At 47.3% G+C, this 20,441-nt stretch overlaps 1 protein-coding gene across 2 annotated transcripts in view; it reads right to left on the bottom strand.

Moving 5' to 3' along the window:
- Ephx2 (epoxide hydrolase 2) overlaps positions 1–20,441 on the bottom strand; it is a 54,671-nt gene that overhangs the window by 12,310 nt on the left and 21,920 nt on the right. For both annotated transcript variants that reach the window (XM_047549236.1, XM_047549237.1), the window contains 6 exons: positions 18,742–18,837; positions 18,200–18,278; positions 16,717–16,751; positions 11,997–12,023; positions 9,781–9,866; positions 6,332–6,443 (listed from right to left, as the gene is read on the bottom strand). In XM_047549236.1, the coding sequence (XP_047405192.1) occupies positions 6,332–6,443; positions 9,781–9,866; positions 11,997–12,023; positions 16,717–16,751; positions 18,200–18,278; positions 18,742–18,837 (435 nt within the window). The remainder of the gene's footprint in view (positions 1–6,331; positions 6,444–9,780; positions 9,867–11,996; positions 12,024–16,716; positions 16,752–18,199; positions 18,279–18,741; positions 18,838–20,441) is intronic.

The raw sequence follows: 20,441 nt of genomic DNA on the forward strand, positions 1-20,441 counted from the left end.
CTTGGACTAGGAGTGACTGCATCAGAACTCCAGGTGGCTGCTCAGAGGAAGAGGCGAGTGGTGAGTTGTTTGGACTCAAAGCAACTGCTCCTGAACACCCAGAGGGCTGCCCGGAGGAGGAGGAGGAACAGGGTGGGTCACGTGGACTTGGAGTGACTGCCCAGGGCTACGGGCAGTTGGTTGGGAGGAGGAGACGCAAAGTGAGTTGCTTGGACTCCTAGTGACTGCGTTGGAACACTGGGTGGCTGTCCGGAGGAAGAGGCGTGTGGCGGGTCGCTGGGACTCAGAGCGACTGTACGGGGTTCCAGGTGGCGGCTCAGAGGAGGGGTCACATAGCCAGGCGATTAGGTGCAGAGCAGGGTCCCAGGACCTAGGCGGCTTCTTGGTGGAAGAGCCGCACAGAGACATGCTTAGGGCAGAGTGAAGTTTCCAGGACTGCGGGCAGATTCTCTGAGGAGAGGCAGCCTAAGGAGACTCGTCTGCAAAGGGTGAGGCTCCCAGGCCCAGGAGGTACGTCCAGGCCCCTGGGAACGTTGCAGAGGAAGGCAGCCCAGCCCAGGTGGTAGTTGTAGATTGAGGGGAACCTCTAGGAGGGGAACTGACCAGCGAGACCTCCCCACTGGGTGAGTCTTCCCTGCCGGGTGAGGTTTTCCCACAAGGAAGATAAAACCAGAGACACATGCCCAAACAGGCCTTGCCTCAGCCCGCAGCCTAGTTCCCCTTTGGATGACCATTGGTCAACAAGTGGAGGCACCTTTGCCCACTAGCAGGGAATATATCCCACCTGAAGGTCACCACCCCTAGAGAGGCAGCTTCCTTGTGGAGCACTGCATTATCAACTTCCTCCAAGACTTCAGGCTACTGAAGGATAAGAGGGGATATACTAGCAATCTTCAGGGACATTATAAGTCAATAGAGGAAATCTGCAATATCTTAGCGGTCCACTGATACCTGAACAATATGAGAAAACAAGGGAAGAAAATGCCCCAAACAAATCTAGATGTTACATCAATAAAATCCAACGACAGCATGGCAGAAGAAATGACAGAAAGCGAGTTCAGAATGTACATAATTAAAATGATCAGGGAAGCAAACGATGAGATGAAAGAGCAAATGCAGGCATTGAATGATGAGATGAAAGAGCAAATGCAGGCATTGAATGATCACACCAATCGACAGTTAAAAGAGCAAATATGGGAAGCAAAAGACCATTTCAATAAAGAGTTAGAGATATTGAAAAAAAACCAAACAGAAATCCTTGAAATGAAGGAAACAATAAACCAAATTAAGAACTCCATAGAAAGCACAACCAATAGGATAGAACACCTGGAAGACAGAACTTCAGATATTGAAGACAAAATATTTAACCTTGAAAACAAAGTTGAACAAACAGAGAAGATGGTAAGAAATCATGAACAGAATCTCCAAGAACTATGGGATATCATGAAAAGGCCAATTTAAGAATTATTGGGATTGAGGAAGGCTTAGAGAAACAAACCAAAGGAATGAACAATCTATTCAATGAAATAATATCAGAAAATTTCCCAAATCTGAAGAATGAAATGGAAAATCAAGTTCAAGAAGCTTATAGGACTCCAAATACACAAAATTACAACAGACCACACCAAGGCACATCATAATGAAAATACCTAACATACAAAATAAAGACAGAATTTTAAAGGCTGTGAGAGAAAAGAAACAAATTACATTCAGGGGGAAACCAATACAGATATCAGCAGATTTTTCAATCCAGACCCTAAAAGCTAGAAGGGCCTGGAACAACATTTTTCAAGCCATGAAAGAAAATGGATGCCAACCAAGAATCTTATACCCAGCAAAACTTACCTTCAAATTTGATGATGAAATAAAATCATTCCATGATAAACAAAAGCTAAAAGAATTTACAAAAAGAAAGCCAGCATTACAGAACATTCTCAGCAAAATATTCCATGAGAAAGAGATAAAACACAAAGAAGCAAATCAGCAAAGGAAGGAATTATCCTAAAGGAACTGTCAAATAAAGGAGGAACCAACTCGTGTCAAAAAAAATAAATAAATAAAATAAATAAAATGAACCAAATGACTGGGAATACAAATCATATCTCAATAATAACCCTGAATGTTAATGGCCTGAATTCATCAATCAAAAGACATAGACTGGCAGATTGGATTAAAAGAAAGATCCAACAATATGTTGCCTGCAAGAGACTCATCTCATAGAAAGAGATACCCATAGACTAAAGGTGAAAGGATGGGGAAAAACATACCATGCACAGGGACTCAGCAAAAAAGCTGGGGTATCCATCCTCATTTCAGATAATGTGGACTTCAAACCAATGTTAGTCAGAAGGGATAAAGAAGGACATTTCATACTGCTTAAGGGAAGCATAAATCAGCAAGATATAACAATCATAAACATCTATGCCCCAAACAGTGGCTCATCCATGTATGTCAAACAAATCCTTCTCAATTTCAGAAACCAGATAGACCATAACACAATAATACTAGGTGATTTTAACACGCCTCTCTCACCACTGGACAGATCTTCCAAACAAAAATTGAACAAAGAAACCATAGATCTCAATAACACAATCAATAATTTAGACTTAACAGACATTTATAGAATATACCATCCAACCAAGAGCGAATACACTTTCTTCTCAGCAGCACATGGATCCTTCTCTAAAATAGACCATATATTATGCCACAAAGCTAATGTTAGCAAATACAAGAAGATAGAGACACTACCTTGTATTCTATCAGATCATAATGGATTGAAGTTAGAAATAAATGAAAGAGTAAAAAACAGAAACTACTCCAACACCTGGAGATTAAACAATATGCTACTATATGATGAATGGATAACAGAAGATATTAGGAAGGAAATTTAAAAATTCTTAGAGGTAAATGAGAACAAAGAAACATCATATCAAAATCTCTGGGACACTATGAAAGCAGTACTTAGAGGAAAATTTATTTCATGGAGCATATTTAATAAAAGAAGTAAAACTCAACAAATAAACGACCTAACACTACAGCTCAAAGTCCTAGAAAAAGAAGAACAGACCAACACCAAAAGTAGTAGAAGATAGGAAATAATTAAACTCAGAGCTGAAATCAACGAAATTGAAACAAAAGAAACAATACAAAAAATTGACAAAATAAATAGTTGGTTCTTCGAAAAAATAAATAAAATTGATAAACCTTTAGCCACACTAACAAAGAGAAGACGAGAGAAAACCCAAATCACTAAAATTCGGAATGAACAAGGAAATATCACAACAGACACGAGTGAAATACAAAACATAACTAGAAGTTATTTTGAAAATCTATACTCCAACAAAATAGAAAATTTCGAAGACATCAACAAGTTTCTAGAGACATATGAATTGCCTAAACTGAACGAGGAGGACATACACAATTTAAATAGACCAATTTCAAGTAATGAAATAGAAGAAGTCATCAAAAGCCTACCAACAAAGAAAAGTCCAGGACCAGACGGGTTCTCAGCTGAGTTCTACAAAACCTTTAAAGAAGAGCTCATTCCAATACTTCTCAAAGTATTCCATAAAATAGAAGAGGAGGGAACCCTCCCAAACTCATTCTATGAAGCCAATATTACCCTGATACCTAAACCAGACAGAGACACATTGAGGAAAGAAAATTTCAGACCAATATCCTTAATGAACATCGACACAAAAATTCTAAACAAAATTTTAGCAAATCGCATACAAAAACATATTAAAAAGATAGTGCACCATGATCAAGTGGGTTTCATCCCAGGGATGCAAGGTTGGTTCAACATCAGGAAATCAATAAATGTCATTCACCATATCAATAGACTTAAAGTCAAGAATCACATGATTATTTCAATAGATGCAGAAAAAGCATTTGATAAAATACAGCACCCCTTCATGCTCAAAACTCTAGAAAAAATAGGGATAGTGGGAACATTCCTTAACATTGTAAGGGCCATCTACGCTAAGCCCATGGCTAATATCATTCTAAATGGTGAAAAACTGAAAGCGTTCCCCCTAAAAACTGGAACAAGGCAGGGATGCCCTCTTTCACCACTTCTATTCAATATCGTCCTTGAAACTCTAGCCAGAGCAATTAGACAGACCAAAGAAATTAAAGGGATATGAATAGGAAAAGAAGAACTCAAACTATCCCTGTTTGCTGATGATATGATTATATACTTAGAGGAAACAGGAAATTGCACCAGAAAACTTTTAGAACTCATAAGTGAATTCAGTAAAGTAGCGGGATATAAGATCAATGCACATAAATCTAATGCATTTTTATGCATAAGTGATGAATCTTCAGAAAGAGAAATTAGGAAAACTACCCCATTCACAATAGCATCGAAAAAAATAAAATACTTGGGAATCAATCTCACAAAAGAGGTGAAAGACCTCTACAATGAGAACTACAGAACACTAAAGAAAGAAATTAAAGAAAACCTTAGAAGATGGAAAGATTCCCATGTTCTTGGATAGGCAGAATTAATATTGTCAAAATGGCCATAATACCAAAAGTGCTATACAGATTCAATGCAATTCCAATTAAAATCCCAATGATGTACCTTACAGAAATAGAGCAAGCAATCATGAAATTCATCTGGAAGAATAAAAAACCCAGAATAGCTAAAGCAATCCTTAGCAGAAAGAGTGAAGCGGTGGGTATCGCAATACCAGATCTTCAACTCTACTACAAAGAAATAGTAACAAAAATGGCATGGTATTGGTACCAAAATAGAAAGGTAAATCAATGGTACAGAATAGAGACACGGACACAAACCCAAATAAATACAATTTTCTTATACTAGACAAAGGGGCCAAAAATATGCAATGGAGAAAAGATAGCCTCTTCAACAAATGGTGCTGGGAGAATTGGAAATCCATATGCAACAGAATGAAACTAAACCCATATCTCTCACCATGCACGAAACTAAACTTAAAATGGATTAAGGACCTCGGAATCAGACCAAAGACCCTGCATCTTATAGAAGAAAAAGTAGGTCCAGATCTTCAACATGTCGGCTTAGGACCAGACTTCCTCAACAGGACTCCCATAGCACAAGAAAGAAAAGCAAGAATCAATAACTGGGATAGATTCAAACTAAAAAGCTTTCTCTCCGCAAAGGAAATTATCAGCAATGCGAAGAAAGAGCCTACAGAGTGGGAGAAAATCTTTGCCAATCATACTTCAGATAGAGCACTAATCTCCAGAATCTATAAAGAACTCAAAAAACTCTACACCAAGAATACAAATAACCCAATTGACAAATGGGCTAAGGAAATGAATAGACACTTCACAGAAGAAGATCTACAAGCAATCAACAAACATATGGAAAAATGTTCAACATCTCTAGTAATAAAAGAAATGCAAATCAAAACCACCCTAAGATTCTATCTCACCCCAATTAGAATGGTGATTATCAAGAATACAAGCAACAACAGGTATTGGCGAGGATGTGGGGAGAAAGGTACACTCATACATTGCTGCTGGGGTTGCAAATTAGTATAGCCACTCTGGAAAGGAGTGTGGGGATTCCTTAGAAAACTTGGAATGGAACCACCATTTGACCCAGTTATCCCACTCCTTGGCCTATACCCAAAGGACTTAAAATCAGCATACTACAGAGATACAGCCACATCAATGTTCATAGCTGCTCAATTCACAATAGCCAGATTGTGGAACCAACCTAGATGTCCTTCAATTAATGAATGGATAAAGAAACTGTGGTATATATATACAATGGAATATTACTCAGCCAAAAAGAATGATAAAATTATGGCATTTGCAGGCAAATGGACAAAATTGGAGAATATCATGCTAAGTGAGATAAGCCAATCTCAAAAAACCAAAGGATGAATGATATTGCTGATAAGTGGATGATGACACATAATGGGGTGTTGGAGGGGTTAGTGTTAAGGTTAGAGTTAGGGTTAGGGAGGGGGGCAAGAATGGAGGAAGGAAGGACTGTATGGAGGGAAAAGAGGGGTGGGAGGGGTGGGGGGGAAGGGAAAAAATAACAGAATGAATCAAACATTACCCTATGTAAATTTATGATTACACAAATGGTACGTCTTTACGCCATGTACAAACAGAGACACAACATGTATCCCATTTGTTTACAATAAAAAAAAGAAAGAAAAAAAAAAAGAATAGGCCCAGCTCTTCAGCCAGTTGCACCCAAACCCAGCTGTAAAATCACTTCTGGCTAATGCCACAGAAAATTAAAGGGGACAGAGATAAACCGAGAGAGAGAAGGAGGGATGACGGGAAGGAAGGACAGTAGTCACCTCCCGTGCCCCACCACACTTACTGGTTCCTGGAAGTAGAGTTGGTAATCAAAAACGGGGTTGGCTTTGATGCTCTCCATGGGGGACACCTTGGGATTTGCTGGTATGAAGGGAGTGTTCAAACTGGCCACGGCCCTGCAGGGATAAGAGGCAGCGAGTCGGAAGCCCGTCAGAGGAGGGTCTCTAAGAACCAGATGGCCCTGGCCTGTCAGCAGCTACATCTGCAGGTCTCACACCAGAGTGTGGTTCCTGTCCCAGTGGGTTTCCCCCACTCAACTGTAATATTTCCTCACCTACCTGCCAAGACAAACGCGGCCATACTATACACTCCGTATCAACATTGGTTAGATGATGTAGACTCTTGGATCTCTCCCTGGTTTTTATTTTGGGGGGTGGTGGCTGGGAATTGAACCCAGAAGTGCTCTACCCCTAAGCTACACCCCCAGTTTCTTTTATTTTTTACTTTGGGGCAGGGTCCCATTTTATTTTGAGACCGGCCTCCAACTTGTGATCCTCCTGCCTCAGCCTCCTGAGTGGCTAGGATTACAAGCACCTGACTGGATCTCTCATTTTAAAAATGTACTCACTATTCACTTTTTTCCCCTTCCTTCATCCACTCACTGTGTCTCCTCTGTGTAGAGTCTAATTCCATGTTATACACCAGGAATGAGAACACATAAAATACATCCTCTCTCCACAAAAGAGATTATAATAATTGAATAAGGAGAGAGAGACCAATGTACAGACGACTGCGTTATGAGGCAGGCTGTGATGTAGCCATAGAATCGTGGGAAATACCAGGAGTGTCCGAAGGAGAAAAAAGGTCTGAATTGGACATCACGGAGGGCCTCCGGAATAAGAGAGCACTTGAACTTGAGAGAGTTGGGGGAGAAAGTGCCCTCGGGGGACACCGGAGGAAGCAGGAGCAGGATCAGAAGTGGGGCGAAGCTTGCATTCGTACTGGGGGGAGCGAGAAGACTGGTCAGAAGACCGGTGTTTGGCGGGGAAATAAAAACAAAAAGCCAGGTCAGAGCCTGACAGGAAGTGTCCTAAATGTGGACTTGATGTTGTGGGAACCAAGGAGTCCCCGAGGGCTTCGGATCAGAGGGGAGAGTGGCTCCGTCGCAGGAGCGGAGACTGAACCAGCAGTGACGCAGCCAGAGTCCAGGGCACAGTCGGCCAGAGTGCTGCCTGGCCACCTCGCAGGGAGAGGAACGCGGAGGGGTGGGCTTGAGAGCCAGCCCAGAAGCAGAGTCGAAGGGCCAGTGAGTCAGGCTGGTCTGGAGAGGATTCCATAACCCGCCAGCTGGGGAAGCTTCTCCCCAGCAGAGAAGCGGAGGAGAGCACGTCAGGGGGAGACGGGGACTCGGAAGAAGCGGGTCAGTGGGCCAAGGGAATAAACAGGTGCCAAGTGGTTTGGGCCAGTGCTGGCCAATGTATATATAATTAAGCCACAAATGAAATTTAAAACTTACCCCTAGCCACCCTAAAATCAATAAAAAGAAACAACCAAGATTAAAATTTAGCATTTAACCAAAGACGTCTACACTATTAATAATTCAACATGTAATCAATCATCATTCATGAGCTTTTTCACACTTCTTTTTTTTCTTTATTTTTCTCATGAGGTCCTTGAAACCTGACTGTTTTCCATGTATAGTAAACTCAATTCGATTGGCCACATTTCAAGATCAACAGCCACATGACTGGTGGCTGCAATAGAGGATGGTGCAGATTATCTTCTAAAATAAATTATGTGGATGGCTACAGGCTTCTAATCTCACAGTAGCAAACCTACTTTAAGCATTTCTTAAGCCACAAGTTAAGAAATTTTAGTTTTTAATAAATATTCTGAGGGTAAGAGGATTTTCTTTTTAATCAACTTCACACATAGTTTATTCCCTGCATTAAAAAAATTGTTATCACAAAATGAGACGAAGGTACATAAGTGCTTTGGCCAATAGCAGAGTCCCAGGGAGCAGAGTCTGGAGGTGACTGGCAGAGAAAGGAAGGACGTCAAAGGGTCTTCTTGGACCCTGAATTAAATAAGCTAACAATTAAATGAGCAGTCCTGAATTAAATAAGCTCACAGCTTATCTCAGTAGAAAATCAAACAGGATGAAAAGAAATCCCCCACACAGTGGGCTATTTTTCCCATTTATTATCTGGTTAGGGACGTGCAGATCAATGTTGTCAACGATATTCTTAAAGGGGAGATCTGCCCCGGCCCAGAGGCTGTTCCCACCACAGACAGCCCTGGAAGAGGGCCTTGGCTTCCTCTGCCTCCCAGGACTGCTGTCCAGCTGCCCAAGGACAGCAGGCAGGGGAGAGACCGCTGCGGGGCCATGGGACACGCCAGCGACAGAAAGAATCAAGAGAAGAGGAAATGGAAACCAGGGGTGCCTGGATTTGATGTCATTTGTGCAAAATTTTTAATTCTCGCTGGAGAGATTAAGTTTAGTAAAACAACAAGGTGTGTGTGTGTGTGTGTGTGTGTGTGTGTGTGTGTTTAATCTCCTTCAAGGTAGAGATCATATTTCTTGTAGTTCCTTTTGTTCATCCCTGAAAGTATGCCCACAGTGCAACACTTTGGTTAACTTAAGAACCACCTCTCATTTTCATTGAGAGAGAGAGAGAGAGAGAGAGAGAGAGAGAGAGAGGTTAGAAAGATCCGCAGAACAGCAGCACAAAACTTTTTAGAATATTTTAGGAAATGCCTGATTCTTTTTAGTCCTGGACATAACGGCCATGTGAGCAGAGGCTGAGGCTGAGGGAAGTCCTCTGGCGGTTCTTTCTTAGAACCTTAGCTGTGTAGAAACGAACGGGATTCGCTGGGAGGTGCAGAGGGCTGCTGAGGACCGAGTTTATCTAACTCGCTAAGCGGGGTCAGGCAGGTTTTAGCTGCAGCTTGCCGGCCAAATGGGGTGCGGTCACAAAGCCAGCCGCTGTCTGGGTTCTTCTGGAAGCTCCCGCTGGAGCCTGGAGATGCCCCTCTCACCTGATGGTGATGGCCAGATGCCAAGCTAACAGCGTTCGCACAGCATTTGTGTCCAGGTAGTTCTTACTGCTGCCTTGTGGCTGGGGAAACGGGCCTGAGAGGTGACATGACTGTCACTACCACTTCAGGGCAGGATGGAAGGACAGGTTTTCTGAGCCACCCGGAGCAGAACCCTCTCCTGGAGCTGAGCTCTGTGGCACCTCCTGCTCACCTACTGCCTGCAAGGTCCGCCATGGATCTCCCACTAGCCGCTCGGGCCCTGGATCTTCTGTCCCCTGGCCAGGCACAGGCGCAGGTGCTGCTCCCCAGGAGGAGAGCTCCCTGGGAACATGTCGAGGGGCACTGAGGACCTGCTGGAGGGCTGTCATTTCCCACAGCACCTATTAGCGCTCCAGAAGTCTTCGGGGTGGGAGACTGAGGGAGCTCTCGTGGCGCTTGAGTCTAGTCTCTTCGAACGCTGGCTGTGCTGCTTACCTCACTCTGTCGGGGTAGAAGAGAGCCATGTTCCACACCAGCACGCCCGCCCAGTCGTGGCCGACGAACACTGCTTGCGGGATGCCCTAGCGGAAGAGAAAGGAGGGGCCCCATGTGGACGCGTTTCTGGAATGTGCTGCTGAGAGCCAAGGCCTCTCCCTGGCAAGCCCAGGCTCTCCACAGACCCGGCCAGAGCTTCTCCAGGACGTCCACCCTCCTCTGTCCTCATATGTCCCCAGCCCCCACACCCTCTCTCCAACAGGCCTTTGCAATTTTCTTAGAAGACCCAGGCCCCCGGGCCCAGTTCCTTCTCCTCCCCACCCTCTCTCAAATCCGGTGGGTTTCCCCTCCCTCCTCCTCTCAGGTGAAGTGCACCCTCCCTCCCCGTGTGCCACGTTCACATTCCATAGATTACAGTTCTACCCTGGCTCTTGGGCACGCTGTTCCTTCCAGTTCAAAAGCATCTTCGTCTCCCCCTTCCCTTCTGCTCTGCCAATGACAATGACAACAGCTCCCCTCTACTGAGCACCCACTGTGACAGGGACCGTGCTGGGTGTTTACCTCCCTTGGCTGCAACCCTTCTCCAATACCCATTTCACAAAGGGGAACCCAGGCTCCCACCCTCAAATAAAGCAGGCTCTCTCCTCTCCCCGTGCTGCTGCCCCGTCGGCCATCTCAGGGCCTTTCAGACCCTCCCCACCAGGGACCCCCTTGGTAGTTCCTCTGCTCCTTTGTATCACCAAACTTCCCGTGGTTTGCCCCAGAGGTCTCCCGCGGCACCGTCTAAGTCCCCGCAGCCCGGCTTCTTCCCTCTCATCCCCAAGTCCAATGCCACCTCCCACTAAAGGCCACTGCTCGCCAGCAATGCTCTGATGCTCTGTGGGCTTCCCCTTCCCAAGCTTCCAGGCCACGCCTTTCCCATGGTTCGGTGGCGCTGGGCTTTCCAGCCTCTCATGCCCCTGCCTCACTCTCTCCTCTGCCTCTCATGGGCAAGTATTTTGCAACTCAGCTGTCAGGACCCTCCTTCTGAATGGACACCGTCCACAGAGAATTCATCTGCTCCAACCCCCCAGCTATCATCCTGCAGGAGGCAGATGCCCACCTGGTTTGCAGCTGGCCCAGGCTCCCTGCTGCATGTCCTACCAAGGACCCAAAGATGGACACCTTTCTCCACTGACCTGCAACCACAAGCCCCTCTTCCACAGTCTGACATGTTCTCAGACTGTTGCAAGTTTTTTTTTCTTTTTTTTTTTTGCGGGGGCGGACAGGGATTGAACTCAGGGGCACTCGACCACTGAGCCACATCCCCAGCCCTATTTTGTATTTTAGAGACCGGGTCTCACTGAGTTGCTTACACCTTGCTGAGGCTAAGGCTGGCTTAGAACTCAAGATCCTCTGTCTCAGCCTCCTGAGCCACTGGGATTACAGGTGTGCACTACTGTGCCTGGCTCAGACTGCTGGAAGTTTCGTAGTGAGAAGTCACAGAAAGTGAGGTCTGAGCAGCCACACCAGGACATGCTCACTGAGAGGTCCCCGTCACACACAATTCCACCCTCAGGGCTCAGCTCCTCTCCTCCCATGTGTCCCTTGGATCTAGAAGTTGGTGGTCACAGTCTTCTCTCCACTCCCACATCTCATTAATAAGCCAAGTCCCTCTGCCTTGGGTTCTCTCTGCTCTGTCCCTCTGCTGTCACTGACCTGGCAGTTCACCCTGCAGGTTCTTTCTGCACCCCCGTCTAATCTGGGGAGGCAGAGGACATGACAGGGTGGAGTCTCGGGAACAGTGCGTGTTCATTTCCATTCACCATCACTGAGACTGACATTGCCAACGATGTCAAATGGAGGCGTTAGCTCTTAGATTTGTCAGAGTGATGTGATTTTAAAAAGCTGTGAAACATGAGCCTACAGGATATTTTCCAGTGCCTTCCGCTGATACCCAAGCTCTCTTCCCTGGCCAAGCCAGCAAAGGCATTCCTCTTACTTCCTGGAACATCAGAGAAGCATGCCTACTCCACCTGCCCTCCAAACACACCCTGTCAGTCTTTGTTACTGCCTCTTCTCCCCCAGCTGCCCAGCTGCCCAGCTGGACCCCTTCCCCTGCCCTGGCTATCTCTTCTCAATGGCGCCAACCGCTGACTTGGCAAAGGCCACCTTTCTGTAACTCCCCAGGCCCACACGGAGTTCTCCGAAAACATCAGCTTCACCCATTGACTTACCAGCTTATCCAGGAAGGTGACCATTTCCTAAGAAAGAAAACAGAAAGAAAATCAGAACTTGTATCCACCTACTCCAGCCTCTTCAAGATCCAAGTCACTGATGGCATGCCCACAAATTCCTATGTGGAAAGCCTAACCCAGTCAGACTGAAGACGGGGTCTTTAGGAATGAAGTCACTAGGGTGGGTACTGATCCAATACGACAGGTGTCTTCATAAGAAGAGATGAGGACACGGACACCCACAGAGGAAAGGCCAGGGAGAACACAGGGAGAAACCAAGGAGACACATATACCAGCCAAGGAGAGAGGACTCAGGAGAAACCAGCCTTGCTGACACTTTGATCGTGGGCTTCTAAGCTCCAGAACCATGAGAAAATAAATGTCTAGTTGGTGGTACTGTGTTATGGCAGCCCTGGTTGACTAAGACAGTCACTGAAGACTTTAGCTGAGGGTTTCCAGAAATCCCTAAGGTGCCCAGCAGCCCACATCACAGGTTCTCAATGAGGAACTAGCCTGCTGAGTGTCCCAATGTAAGGCAGAGTCCTCGTGACTCTCAGTCTTATAGGAGGCAGGGAGCAGAATTATGGTCCAGCTATAGTGAAAGGAGTTACCCGAGTCTCTATCAGCAGCAGAAGCAATTAGGACATTAGTAATTAGGGATGGGAGTCATATTTCATATAAACACGAGAGTCTCCCCTTCATATTCTCCTTCCAGGGACACCCATCCATGTTCCTGTCCAAAGCCATTCGCCTAGCCCTATGGTCTCCTTCAGAGCATCTCCCGACTTTCTCCTTTATTCTTTCGTCTTTGGGGTTCTCAAACTGGCTCTCACTTGCCCAAGCACATGATGCTGTCCGCCGGGCCCTCATCTCTGCGGCATCTTCTCCCTTTCAGCCGTGGGAGCAACTCAGAGCATGGGGTTTTGCTTCTCAGCGACTTTCAGTGGCTGCTTAGAGGTGAGGTAGCATCCAGGTTAATGATTCCAGGGCAGGTGGAATCTTTTCCTGGCCCTGTGGCGATCCAAAATTTCATTTCTAACAGCTTCATTCTCAGAGCTCACTGGAAGATCCCTGGTCCCAGGAAAAAGGATTTCCAGAAAGAAGGGCCTGGGTTGACAGACATTCTCCAGGGCTTGCCCACATAACCATTGATAAACTCGCCAAGGAAGCTCCACAGCCAGGGGAAAAAAGTGGAGTCAACCTGGTTGTGACATATCCCCTCGTTCTGCCTCCCTGGGGTCTCCATCCTGGAGGCGGGGAGGCTCCCAGACCTAGTGTGCAGAGCCGTGATTTGAACCTGGCTTCTGACTGTCTCACGGCGGTGTTGCACTGGGAACGTCCTACGCAAAAGTGCAGGGTAAGATGGCCCGCGTGCTATGGTGATGGCGGCTGAGGAGGCTACAAAAGGCGCAGAGCTTATCAGTCAGAATCCTGAGCTCAGGCACCAACTCCCGGGGGTAGAGAATTCTGGGCATAACAAGATGACCTCGATGTCACGCAAGTTTCACTGTGAACTTCAAGTCTGTCTGCTTTTCTGAAACTTTCTCACAAATAACCTTTTGATGACAAAAACTATATAATAAATGTGCTGAGCTCCATCAGAGCTGGCTACCCACCTGGCCCCAGCCTTTTCTCTCTGTGAGCATCTGTTTGTCTTTTCTTCATCCCCCATCAATTTTTCCCTGAATGAACAGCCACGGCTGAGAGATGAGAGGGCTACGCAACCTAGAACACGTAGCCACCAATAAAAGGCACCCAGGGCCTGCTGTGCTGCAGGGTCTGAGCACTGGGACACGGTGGCGGGCAGAACACACCCCTGACCTTGGGGGACCTTAATTTTAAAAGAGAGGTGAACAGTGGATGGAACATGCTAGGCTAGCCCCGTCCCTCCCCCCTACTACAGTGGTCCCTCTGCCCCTCTGCCCTCTTGAAGTCTCTGATGAAAACCCTGGTTCTCTCCCTGGAAATGCACATGGGCACCTGTGTCTCAAATTCTGCCAACACGCCCAGGAGTTCACGGCTCCTTAGGGTCCTGAACACCGCCAATGACACATCCCCACTTAACTGCACACGGTCATGTCTTTTCTTTTTTTCTTTCGCTGGGGATTGAACCCAGGCCTTGAGCTTGCGAGGCAAGCACTCTACCAACTGAGCTATCTCCCCAGCCCCAGTCATGTCTTTTCACTTCCCAGTTCACCACAGAGCTGGGCGAGGTCAGTGTGCCTCCCAGAGCCCACAGACGGAATCTTACCCACACCTGGCGGGGTCTCGGGAAAACACAGCTCAACCATTCAATGCACTGTACACCTGAGCACGTGACCTGCCATGGATAAGTGACTCACCCAAGGTCACACAAGTAAAACTGGGTACAGACAAGTCTGCATGATAAGAGCTTCAGAGATACTATTGCCCAGAATTCCCAGTTAGGAAATTAGGGCTACAGATGCACAGGGAATGGGCCTAGGGGTTCCACAAAGGTGTCCCTTATAAAGCCAGTGAGACCTCTGCACACCCCTTTTCACAAGTGCCAAGAGATGTCATACTCAGTATCCATCACTGGGTGAATGGATAGAGAATGCGGCACATACACAAAGAAATACTACCCAGCCGTAAGAAGGATGTCATCCTGCCATTTGTGGCAACACAGACAAGCCTGGAGAACATGACAATAAGTGAAATGAGCCGGACACAGAGACAAGTACCACACGTGGCACCTCATAAATCTGATCTCATGGAAGTACAAGGCGGAACAGTGGTTACCAGAGGCTGAGAAGGGTAGGGGTGGGGAGCAGGATCAGTCAAAGGACACACAGTTACAGGTAGATAGCAGGAACACATGCAATAGACCTACTGTACAGCAAGGTGACTATAATTAATGAAGTACTGTATTCTCAAGAAATGTACGGAGCAGACGATTTTTACTCTTTTTTTTTGGGGGGGGTATCAGGGATTGAACTCAACCACTGAGCCACATCCCCAGCTGTGTTTTGTATTTTATTTAGAGATAGGGTCTCACTGAGTTGCTTAGAACCTTGCTGTTGCTGAGACTGGCTTTGAACTCAGATCCTCCTGCCTCTGTCTCCCAGTCTGCTGGGATTATAGCCAGCACCACCGCAGAGCAGATGTTCTATGCTCTCCCCACGAAAATACTAAACCATATGAGCTGATGTTACTATGTTACATTCCAAAACCAGGCATAGTTCAAATCATCATGTTGCAAACATCATGGCAAAACACACCCTGCTACCAGTTAATTTAAATGTGAAGTTATCCTTAGCTTTAAAAAAAAAAAAATTGTGAAAGAATTATCATTCAGATTTAGGAAGTTGGGGGTTGAAAAAATGAATATTCAATATATCATGGGGGATAAAGTTGAAATAATGTTTTGCTGGGACTAGAGAGTGAGCAATATTATGAATTTATTCTATTTTCTGTAATCCTGTCTTTGAATTAATGTGAGTTATGTTTAATAAAATTTTGCACTAAAAATACTATAATAATTTTTAAAACATGACTTCATTGATATAATTCAGATACCATAAAATTTACCCTTTTGAAGTGTGCAGTTCAGTGGTTTTTACTGATTTACAGAGTTCTGGAACCATCACCACCATGCAGTTTCAGAAAATTTTCTTTGCCTCAAAAAGAAACTGTGTACTCCTTGGCGGTTACTTCTCCCTTTCCCTCCCTGTCTCTTGGCCACTAACCACTCAGGTAATTTCTGGGTCTATGGATTTGGCCTGTTCCAAATATGCCAATGGGATTATATGTAGCACGCGGTTCTTGTAACTGACTTCTGCTTAACACAATGCCTTCGAGGTTGGCGCATGTGGAAGCACGCACCACGACTTCAACACCTCTTCCTGTGAGGAATGTTCTAGCACATGGGTGGACCACATTTTGTGTATCCATTCACCAGCAGATAAACAGAGGGTGGTTTCTACTTTGTGGCTACCACAGATAGTGCATCTGGGGACACTGGTGTCTGGTGTTCTGTGGGCACAGGTGATCGTTTCTCTTGGGTAAATTCCCAATAGTTTAATGGTGATTAAAAGGTGGAGGAGGAGGACAGAGCATCTCTCTGAGGCTTGTATGTTTGGGGCCACAGGACTCCCTCGGGAGTGCAGTTCTCTGAAGCAACCCCATGTGCCCATCTCAAAATAGATGCTGACAGGTGTAATTGGGGGTCCAGGTGAGTGGACAGTGGTGGGACAGGAAGAGGGTCCCACACAGGGTCACTGGGGAGAGCCTGGCTTCAGGGGTGGCATGAGGAAGATCAGGAGCAGGACAGGGGAAGAGGCGGACCTGGGAGACTGGGGGAGAACAGGCTTGTCGGGAGACCGGGCTTTTCCCTGACTTGCTGCTGTGATACCAAAGCCCCCACGTGGGGCTGAGGGCCTGGCACGCAGGGAAAAGGTGAGCCTTTAAACTCTCAGGACGGGGAGGCGATACGAGGAGTACGGCAGGGCTACCTTACCTACCGCGCTCCACTGCCTTAACCTGCCTGGGACTCTGTTTCCTCTGGGAAACACACTCAGCACATGCTTCATGCATGTTGGTGATCACTTAGAAACGTGGCCCCAACTTGCAGGAAGGGTCCATACTCCAATGCTGTGCCATGCATTCTTAGGGTTTAAATGGACACCCGAGCCTCTGGCTTGTATCAACAAAGGCCTGGAATGGAGAAAATGTTTCAGATGTTATCAAAGATCCTTCTTACCTTACATAACACTTCCATGGAATATTCTTCTATTTCTGCAATTAAAAAAATAGAAAAATATATTTCTTTTACGTGATTCAAAATATAAGGATGAACTAAAAGGACCCCTTTGCAAATCCACCCCACCAACCCAAAGCTTCCTGTTTAGGTCTCCAGTCTTTGTGAGTGGTGTCTGTGTGTGCTGTGAGACGGGGCCCAGTTTTGATCTGTGCACGGTCCCCACTGCCACCTGCTGCGGGATCGTCCTTCCCCCTTGTCACTCCTGGCACCCTTGTCAAGTCGCTTGACAGTAAGTGGATGCGGCTGCCCCGCCCTCTGCTCTGTATGTCTGTTTGTAGGTTTGGGTTGAACTGTTTAATGACTATAGATTTGTGATATCGTGTGAAATCAGGAAGTGTGATTTCAAGGGCCTCCAGCTTTGTTCTTCAAGATTGATTCTGCTGTTTATGGACTTTGGTGGTTCCATATGAATTGCAGAATTGCTCTATTTCTGTAAAAAATACTACTGTAAGACTGGTTGGGCGTGATCATGGGGGCAAAGGGCAGCTCAGCTCACTCATCCCAGCCACCGCCATCATCGCTGACACCAGGAGGGACCAGGATTGCACCCAAGCCTGACCACTTCATGTCTCTGCCCCCGTGCCTGCGGCTCTTAAGAGTTCTGGGCTGAGGACCCCACTGAAACTGACAAAAACAAAGGACTCTAACCATTGGGAACATGCTCATAGCCCCACTCATGGGCTCCAGGGTTCCCAGGTCATCTACTGCCCTTCCTGATAGATTCCCACTGGGATCCACAGACACTGGGTTAAGAATCTGGCCTACAAATTACCGCCAGACCCAGTCGTTCTACATCTAGGTCTATCTCCCAAAGAATGAAAAGCAGGCACACAGATATTCATTGTTCGCCCACGTTCACGAGAGCACTGTGCGAGGTAGCCAGAAGGTGGAGGCAACCCAAGTAGGCTCGGGCTCGTGAATGGATCAGCAGAATGTGGTGTGCACGCAAGAGCTAGCGCTCAGCCTCAGGGAGCTGAGGGAGGTCTGCACCACACCCGGCCGCGGGCAGCCCTGGAGGACAGTACGCTAAGTGAAAAGAGGGCAAATACCGTCTGACTCCACGTGTGAGGACCTGGAGGAGTCGACCCGCGGGGGAAGCAGAGGGGCAGCCGCCAGGAGCTGGGGCGGGAGAGGTGACGCAGTGGCAGTGCAGCCTGCGTCCTACACCCTGATGACCAGCAGGAGGTTCCCAGGACACAGGCCTCAGGTCTCCTGGGTTCATTCAGTGTGGGGAGCAGGAACTTGTGAGGCCCGAGGGCACAGACGGAGGACACCATGGGGAAGGAGAGAGGGCCAGTCAGACCCCCGAGGATGGCCTACCCTAACCTGGGGAAGGGAAAGCCTGGGGCACTGGTGAGCTCAGACAGGTAGAAGCACAAACACACAGGACAGCTGCAGGACAGCTGCAGGACAGCCAACCCACCGGGAGGGGAGGACGAGTCCCCGTAGCCCTTCATGTCCAGAGCTAGAACCCGGTAACCAGCCTGGGCCACAGCAGGGATCTGGAAAACAAAGGATTGGGGCAGACTGTAACACAGCTCATGGGTCCTGGCCAAACCACATGGCTGCTTCCCTCTAGCCCCTGTTCCTAAAATGGGTGATTCCAAAGTGCCACATGGCACGACCTGGCCTCCTCACCATGGGGCTGAAGGAGCCCCCAGGCAGGGCCGCCATGAACAGGGGTGGGGTTGGTGACACATAGAGAGCCCCTATCTGGCAGAGCCCTCGCAGATGTCTACGTTCGCTACAGGGTTCCCAGCAAGCGTAAGGGTGTTGAGGAACCTGCCTTTCCCTAGCTGGTGTGGGTGCGGGGAGCCTGCCACAGCTGAGGTCTGGAGCCTTCCCCACCCAGGCCCTTTGGGAGATGATGCTCCACTTCCTCATCACATTCCAGGCTGGGACACCTCTCCCAGATGTCCCCTCCTCCTATCCTGTCCAGGGTGTCCCTTCCTTAGTGTCCCTTACCTGATACCTCCAAGAGAACCAGCTCTCAGGAAACCCATGGCAGAAGCACACGACAGGGCCAGAGCCCAGCTCCACAAAATGCAGACGAACCCCAGGCTGTAGGGAGAGAGGGGAGGGGACAGTGACCACAGTGTCAGGCCAGATGGAACTGGCACCCTTTCTGCAGTCCACCTGGTGCGGGCTGCTTCAGTGGATGGCTGGATCTCGCAGGCCCCACTTTCCCAGCTGAGGACCCCAGGGCTAGGTGACCATGGCTAGGAGAACGCTGGTCTAACCGCAATAAAACAGGAAAGGTGACGAGACGGGGACCAACCGAAGCAGAAGGACCTCCTCGCCTTCGCTGTGTGCCGTCAGGGTTTCTGGCACTGTCCTGATGAGCTTCCAGCACTTGAAACTCGGGGCTGATTTTGTGTAGAGCAAAGTGTTCATGGGAATGTGCTGAACACCATGGTCATTTTGTTAGGAGCTGTGCACTCCTTAAACGTGAGGGGTTTGGGGGTCTGCTACACTTGCATTACTTTCAGGGGGCTGGATAGGTGAGCACAGACCCCCGGGGCTCCCAGTGTCGGCATTCTCCCTTCCTCCTGGCACAAGATGGCATTTTCCAGGCATGCCCACCCCCACCTTACAGGTGACGTGGTCATGTGACTGAGTTCTGGCCAATGGAGTATGACCGGAAGACGCAATTCCACACCAGGGCCCATATAACCCTCCTATGCTTGGCCTGCCTTCCCTCTCCCTGTCTGCACCAGAATGGACTGCTGGTACAGTCCACCAGTCCTGAGGAAGGTGGAGGCACAGAGAGGAGGCACCTGGGTTCTTGGATGACTGCTGGAAAGAGCCCACACTCCTGTACTGCAGATAAGAAACACACCGGTGTGAAGCTGCTGAAACAGCAGTGTTGCTTGTTACAGCAGCTAGCCCATCCTATCACAAAGGGCTCTGAGCAAACGAACCAAAGTGATACATAATCCAGTGCCTGTTCTCCACCACACAAAGTGCATGTCTTCAACATTCTGATGGCAAGGCATGAGAGTAATGGAGTCACATCCCAGGGATTCACTGGGAACCATCCACTTAGTGGATTTCAGATGGCTCCAACCTGGTGTCCCACACTGCAAGTTTTATTTGCCATCCAAAATGAACTATCTTCCTCAAGAAAACATTAGGCATGCTTCTTGCAAACCCTTTCACAGACTACATTACATTTGTTGAATGTATTTTGTAGTCTTCCCTGTAGCATTTGGCAGAAGTTAACTTTAAATTCTCAACTCCTTATGTTGAAAATTGTTATAATATTTATGCTTAAAAAAAACTGCCTCTAATATGGATACCAACTATAAAGTTCTCTTGCCGCCTCACATTAAACTCAGCTGAGAAGCTCATAAATGCATGCACTTTCCTATCCTTTTTTTTGTGTTAAAAATGGCTGTAAAACCAGAACAAGAGAATTCTGGCTACCAACTCAGTTTAGGTGGCGTTAGGATTTGGTCTAGGTCAAGGCACCTGTGCCCTGATAGTCTAGCTCAGCTGGGACTCCCCAGAGGTTCTCTGTCCCAGCTCTTAGGGGTGGAGTGGGGCAAGATGGGTGGAAAAGCAGTTCTGGTCACAATCATCCAGGTCAAGTGAGGAACCTCTTAAAAGTGGCAAGCAGCAAGAGGAGTGCGAGACTGACCCTACCCAAGGAGGAGGGGACTACG

This window comes from Sciurus carolinensis, chromosome 4, assembly GCF_902686445.1.
Source record: "Sciurus carolinensis chromosome 4, mSciCar1.2, whole genome shotgun sequence".
NCBI lineage: Eukaryota > Metazoa > Chordata > Mammalia > Rodentia > Sciuridae > Sciurus > Sciurus carolinensis.